Raw genomic sequence first — 7205 nt, 5'->3', positions numbered from 1 at the left:
GGTGAGTTACCCTGTGAGGAGGATGTACCCCTCTGTCCATATACCTGGAGGTGAGTTACCCTGTGAGGAGGATCCATATACCTGGAGGTGAGTTACCCTGTGAGGAGGAGGATGTACCCCTCTGTCCATATACCTGGAGGTGTGTTACCCTGTGAGGAGGAGGATGTACCCCTCTGTCTATATACCTGGAGGTGAGTTACCCTGTGAGGAGGAGGATGTACCCCTCTGTCTATATACCTGGAGGTGAGTTACCCTGTGAGGAGGAGGATGTACCCCTCTGTCCATATACCTGGAGGTGAGTTACCCTGTGAGGAGGATGTACCCCTCTGTCTATATACCTGGAGGTGAGTTACCCTGTGAGGAGGATCCATATACCTGGAGGTGAGTTACCCTGTGAGGAGGAGGATGTACCCCTCTGTCCATATACCTGGAGGTGAGTTACCCTGTGAGGAGGATGTACCCCTCTGTCTATATACCTGGAGGTGAGTTACCCTGTGAGGAGGATCCATATACCTGGAGGTGAGTTACCCTGTGAGGAGGAGGATGTAACCCCTCTGTCCATATACCTGGAGGTGAGTTACCCTGTGAGGAGGAGGATGTACCCCTCCGTCCATATACCTGGAGGTGAGTTACCCTGTGAGGAGGAGGATGTACCCCTCTGTCCATATACCTGGAGGTGTGTTACCCTGTGAGGAGGAGGATGTACCCCTCTGTCTATATACCTGGAGGTGAGTTACCCTGTGAGGAGGAGGATGTACCCCTCTGTCTATATACCTGGAGGTGAGTTACCCTGTGAGGAGGATCCATATACCTGGAGGTGAGTTACCCTGTGAGGAGGAGGATGTACCCCTCTGTCCATATACCTGGAGGTGAGTTACCCTGTGAGGAGGAGGATGTACCCCTCTGTCCATATACCTGGAGGTGAGTTACCCTGTGAGGAGGAGGATGTACCCCTCCGTCCATATACCTGGAGGTGAGTTACCCTGTGAGGAGGAGGATGTACCCCTCTGTCTATATACCTGGAGGTGAGTTACCCTGTGAGGAGGAGGATGTACCCCTCTGTCTATATACCTGGAGGTGAGTTACCCTGTGAGGAGGAGGATGTACCCCTCTGTCCATATACCTGGAGGTGAGTTACCCTGTGAGGAGGAGGATGTACCCCTCTGTCCATATACCTGGAGGTGAGTTACCCTGTGAGGAGGAGGATGTACCCCTCCGTCCATATACCTGGAGGTGAGTTACCCTGTGAGGAGGAGGATGTACCCCTCTGTCCATATACCTGGAGGTGAGTTACCCTGTGAGGAGGAGGATGTAACCCCTCTGTCCATATACCTGGAGGTGAGTTACCCTCTGAGGAGGAGGATGTACCCCTCCGTCCATATACCTGGAGGTGAGTTACCCTGTGAGGAGGAGGATGTACCCCTCTGTCCATATACCTGGAGGTGAGTTACCCTGTGAGGAGGAGGATGTACCCCTCCGTCCATATACCTGGAGGTGAGTTACCCTGTGAGGAGGATCCATATACCTGGAGGTGAGTTACCCTGTGAGGAGGATCCATATACCTGGAGGTGAGTTACCCTGTGAGGAGGAGGATGTACCCCTCTGTCCATATACCTGGAGGTGAGTTACCCTGTGAGGAGGAGGATGTAACCCCTCTGTCCATATACCTGGAGGTGAGTTACCCTGTGAGGAGGAGGATGTACCCCTCTGTCCATATACCTGGAGGTGAGTTACCCTGTGAGGAGGAGGATGTAACCCCTCTGTCCATATACCTGGAGGTGAGTTACCGTCTGAGGAGGAGGATGTACCCCTCCGTCCATATACCTGGAGGTGAGTTACCCTGTGAGGAGGATCCATATACCTGGAGGTGAGTTACCCTGTGAGGAGGATCCATATACCTGGAGGTGAGTTACCCTGTGAGGAGGAGGGTAACTCCTTTTATGTTTGAGATTCTTGAAAGTAGCCACCCTGTGCCTTGAAGACAGCTTTGCACACTCTTGGCATTCTCTCAACCAGCTTCATGAGGTAGTCACCTGGAATGAATTTCAATTATCTTGTGTGCCTTGTTAAGTTAGTTTGTGGATTTTTTTTCCTTAATGCGTTTGAGCCAATCAGTTTTGTTGTGACAAGGTAGGGGTGGTATACAGAAGATAGTCCTATTTGGTAAAAGACCAAGTCCATATTATGGCAAGAACAGCTCAAATAAGCAAAGAGAAACGACAGTCCCATCATTACTGTAAGACATGAAGAGCAGTCAATCGGGAAGATTTCAAGAACTTTGAAAGTTTCTTCAAGTGCAGTCACAAAAACCATCAAGTGCTATGATGAAACTGGCTCTCATGAGGACCGCCACAGGAAAGGAAGACCCAGAGTTACCTCTGCTGCAGAGGATAAGTTCATTAGAGTTACCAGCCTCAGATTGCAGCCAAAATAAATGCTTCACAGAGTTCAAGTAACAGACACATCTCAACATCAACTGTTCAGAGGAGACTGTGTGAATCAGGCCTTCATGGTCGAATTGCTGCAAAGAAACCACTACTAAAGGACACCAATAAGAAGAAGAGACTTGCTTGGGCCAAGAAACACAAGCAATAAGAAGAAACAGTATTGTTGGGCCAGAACCCACTACTAGAGGACACCATTAAGAAGAAACAGTATTGTTGGGCCAGAAACCACTACTAAAGGACACCAATAAGAAGAAACAGTATTGTTGGGCCAGAAACCACTACTAGAGGACACCAATAAGAAGAAGAGACTTGCTTGGGCCAAGAAACACAATAGACATTAGATTGGTGGAAATCTGTCCTTTGGTCTGATGAGTCCAAATTTGAGATTTTTGGTTACAACCGCCGTGTCTTTATGAGACGCAGTGTAGGTGAACAGATGATCTCCACGTGTGGTTCCCACCGTGAAGCATGGAGGAGGAGGTGTGATGGTGCTTTGCTGGCGCCACTGTCTGTGATTTATTTAGAATTCAAGGCACACTTAACCAGCATGGCTACCACAGCATTCTGCAGTGATACTCCATCCCATCTGGTTTGGGCTTGGTGGGACTATCATTTGTTTTTCAACAGGACAATGACCCAACACACCTCCAGGCTGTGTAAGGGCTATTTGACCAAGAAGGAGAGTGATGGAGTGTTGCATCAGATGACCTGGCCTCCACAATCACCCGACCTCAACCCAATTGAGATGGTTTGGGATGAGTTGGACCGCAGAGTGAAGGAATAAAAGTGCTCCGCATATGTGGGAACTCCTTCAAGACTGTTGGAAAAGCATTCCAGGTGAAGCTGGTTGAGAGAATGCCAAGAGTGAGCAAAGCTGTCATCATGGCAAAAGGTGGATACTTTGAAGAATCTAAAATATATTTTGATTTTGACTTTTTTTTGGTTACTACATGATTCCATACGTGTTATTTCATAGTTTTGATGTCTTCACTATTATTCTACAATGTAGAAAATAGTACAACCTGGAATGAGTAGGTGTGTCCAAACTATTGACTGGTTATGGATGGATGGATGTTTAAAGAATGTGTGTATTGTCTCTGTTGGCCTATGAGGAGTACACCAGTAAGCTGTGTGTGTGTCTCTGTAGGCCTATGAGGAGTACCCCAGTAAGCTGTGTGTGTGTGTGTTGTCTCTGTAGGCCTATGAGGAGTACCCCAGTAAGCTGTGTGTGTGTCTCTGTAGGCCTATGAGGAGTACCCCAGTAAGCTGTGTGTGTGTCTCTGTAGGCCTATGAGGAGTACCCCAGTAAGCTGTGTGTGTTGTCTCTGTAGGCCTATGAGGAGTACCCCAGTAAGCTGTGTGTGTTGTCTCTGTAGGCCTATGAGGAGTACCCCAGTAAGCTGTGTGTGTGTCTCTGTAGGCCTATGAGGAGTACCCCAGTAAGCTGTGTGTGTGTGTGTGTGTGTTGTCTCTGTAGGCCTATGAGGAGTACCCCAGTAAGCTGTGTGTGTGTCTCTGTAGGCCTATGAGGAGTACCCCAGTAAGCTGTGTGTGTGTCTCTGTAGGCCTATGAGGAGTACCCCAGTAAGCTGTGTGTGTGTCTCTGTAGGCCTATGAGGAGTACCCCAGTAAGCTGTGTGTGTGTCTCTGTAGGCCTATGAGGAGTACCCCAGTAAGCTGTGTGTGTGTCTCTGTAGGCCTATGAGGAGTACCCCAGTAAGCTGTGTGTGTGTGTGTGTCTCTGTAGGCCTATGAGGAGTACACCAGTAAGCTGTGTGTGTGTGTGTTGTCTCTGTAGGCCTATGAGGAGTACACCAGTAAGCTGTGTGTGTGTGTGTGTCTCTGTAGGCCTATGAGGAGTACCCCAGTAAGCTGTGTGTGTCTCTGTAGGCCTATGAGGAGTACACCAGTAAGCTGTGTGTGTGTGTGTGTGAGTGTGTTGTCTCTGTAGGCCTATGAGGAGTATACCAGTAAGCTGTGTGTGTTGTCTCTGTAGGCCTATAAGGAGTACATCAGTAAGCTGTGTGTGTGTGTGTGTTGTCTCTGTAGGCCTATGAGGAGTACCCCAGTAAGCTGTGTGTGTGTGTGTGTTGTCTCTGTAGGCCTATGAGGAGTACACCAGTAAGCTGTGTGTGTGTGTGTGTTGTCTCTGTAGGCCTATGAGGAGTACCCCAGTAAGCTGTGTGTGTTGTCTCTGAGGAGTACACCAGTAAGCTGTGTGTGTGTGTGTTGTCTCTGTAGGCCTATGAGGAGTACCCCAGTAAGCTGTGTGTGTGTGTGTCTCTGTAGGCCTATGAGGAGTACCCCAGTAAGCTGTGTGTGTGTGTGTGTGTGTGTGTGTGTGTGTGTATTGTCTCTGTAGGCCTATGAGGAGTACCCCAGTAAGCTGTGTGTGTGTGTGTGTGTTGTCTCTGTAGGCCTATGAGGAGTACACCAGTAAGCTGGACGCTCTGCAGCAGAGGGAGCAGCAGCTCCTGGAGGCCATGGGGAATGGGACAGACTTCTACTCCTCCTCCCCTACGCCCCCGTCCCTCCTGGATGGGGGTTTGAGCTGTTCTGGGGGATCCGGGGGCACCCAGTTCCTTCTCCCCTCCGCCCCCAACACCCTGGCTGTCCTCCAGACCCCGACAGACGGACGGGCCAATCCCCGCTCCCCTCAGAAACCCATCGTCAGGGTGTTCCTGCCCAATAAACAGCGGACCGTGGTGAGTAAGGGGTGGTTATAATACATACACCTCCTGGTGTAGAAGGTGGGAGGGGTTAGGGTGGCTGTGGGAGGGGTTAGGGTGGCTGTGGGAGGGGTTAGGGTGGCCGTGGGAGGGGTTAGGGTGTTCCTGCCCAATAAACAGCGGACCGTGGTGAGTAAGGGGTGGTTTTAATACATATACCACCTGCTGTAGAAGGTGGGAGGGGTTAGGGTGGCTGTGGGAGGGGTTAGGGTGTAGGTGGGAGGGGTTAGGGTGGCTGTGGGAGGGGTTGGTGTAGGCTGTGGGAGGGGTTAGGGTGGCTGTGGGAGGGGTTAGGGTGGCTGTGGGAGGGGTTGGTGTAGGCTGTGGGAGGGGTTGGGGTGGCTGTGGGAGGGGTTGGTGTAGGCTGTGGGAGGGGTTAGGGTGGCTGTGGGAGGGGTTAGGGTGGCTGTGGGAGGGGTTGGTGTAGGCTGTGGAAGGGGTTAGGGAGAGATGGCCTGGCCTGTATTGATGACATTAGACGGTAGTTGGGGAGAGATGGCCTGTATTGGTGATATTAGACAGTATTTAGGGAGAGATGGCCTGTATTGATGATATTAGACAGTAGTTTGGGAGAGATGTCCTGTATTGGTGATATTAGACAGTAGTTAGGGAGAGATGGCCTGTATTGGTGATATTAGACAGTAGTTAGGGAGAGATGGCCTGTATTGATGACATTAGACAGTAGTTGGGGAGAGATGGCCTGTATTGGTGATATTAGACAGTAGTTAGGGAGAGATGGCCTGTATTGGTGATATGAGACAGTAGTTAGGGAGAGATGGCCTGTATTGGTGATATTAGACAGTAGTTAGGGAGAGATGGCCTGTATTGGTGATATTAGACAGTAGTTGGGGAGAGATGGCCTGTCTTGTATTGGTGATATTAGACAGTAGTTAGGGAGAGATGGCCTGTATTGGTGATATTAGACAGTAGTTAGGGAGAGATGGCCTGTATTGGTGATATTAGACAGTAGTTGGGGAGAGATGGCCTGTCTTGTATTGGTGATATTAGACAGTAGTTAGGGAGAGATGGCCTGTATTGGTGATATTAGACAGTAGTTAGGGAGAGATGGCCTGTATTGATTATATTAGACAGTAGTTGGGGAGAGATGTCCTGTATTGGTGATATTAGACAGTAGTTGGGGAGAGATGGCCTGTATTGGTGATATTAGACAGTAGTTAGGGAGAGATGGCCTGTATTGGTGATATTAGACAGTAGTTGGGGAGAGATGGCCTGTATTGGTGATATTAGACAGTAGTTGGGGAGAGATGGCCTGTATTGGTGATATTAGACAGTAGTTAGGGAGAGATGGCCTGTATTGATGATATTAGACAGTAGTTAGGGAGAGATGGCCTGTATTGGTGATATTAGACAGTAGTTAGGGAGAGATGGCCTGTATTGGTGATATTAGACAGTAGTTAGGGAGAGATGGCCTGTATTGGTGATATTAGACAGTAGTTAGGGAGTGATGGCCTGTATTGGTGATATGAGACAGTAGTTAGGGAGAGATGGCCTGTATTGGTGATATTAGACAGTAGTTAGGGAGAGATGGCCTGTATTGGTGATATTAGACAGTAGTTGGGGAGAGATGGCCTGTATTGGTGATATTAGACAGTAGTTGGGGAGAGATGGCCTGTATTGGTGATATTAGACAGTAGTTAGGGAGAGATGGCCTGTATTGGTGATATGAGACAGTAGTTAGGGAGAGATGGCCTGTATTGGTGATATTAGACAGTAGTTAGGGAGAGATGGCCTGTATTGGTGATATTAGACAGTAGTTGGGGAGAGATGGCCTGTATTGGTGATATTAGACAGTAGTTAGGGAGAGATGGCCTGTATTGGTGATATTAGACAGTAGTTAGGGAGAGATGGCCTGTATTGGTGATATTAGACAGTAGTTGGGGAGAGATGGCCTGTCTTGTATTGGTGATATTAGACAGTAGTTAGGGAGAGATGGCCTGTATTGGTGATATGAGACAGTAGTTAGGGAGAGATGGCCTGTATTGGTGATATTAGACAGTAGTTAGGCAGA

At 49.0% G+C, this 7205-nt stretch overlaps 1 protein-coding gene across 3 annotated transcripts in view; it reads left to right on the top strand.

The window, feature by feature from the left end:
- braf (B-Raf proto-oncogene, serine/threonine kinase) overlaps positions 1 to 7205 on the top strand; it is a 106827-nt gene that overhangs the window by 12907 nt on the left and 86715 nt on the right. For all 3 annotated transcript variants that reach the window (XM_065021226.1, XM_065021225.1, XM_065021224.1), the window contains exon 3: positions 4865 to 5152. In XM_065021226.1, the coding sequence (XP_064877298.1) occupies positions 4865 to 5152 (288 nt within the window). The remainder of the gene's footprint in view (positions 1 to 4864; positions 5153 to 7205) is intronic.

This window comes from Oncorhynchus nerka, linkage group LG8 (genome assembly GCF_034236695.1).
Source record: "Oncorhynchus nerka isolate Pitt River linkage group LG8, Oner_Uvic_2.0, whole genome shotgun sequence".
NCBI lineage: Eukaryota > Metazoa > Chordata > Actinopteri > Salmoniformes > Salmonidae > Oncorhynchus > Oncorhynchus nerka.
The sequence above is the reverse complement of the archived record's forward strand: the minus strand, read 5'-3'. Positions and strand labels throughout refer to the sequence as shown.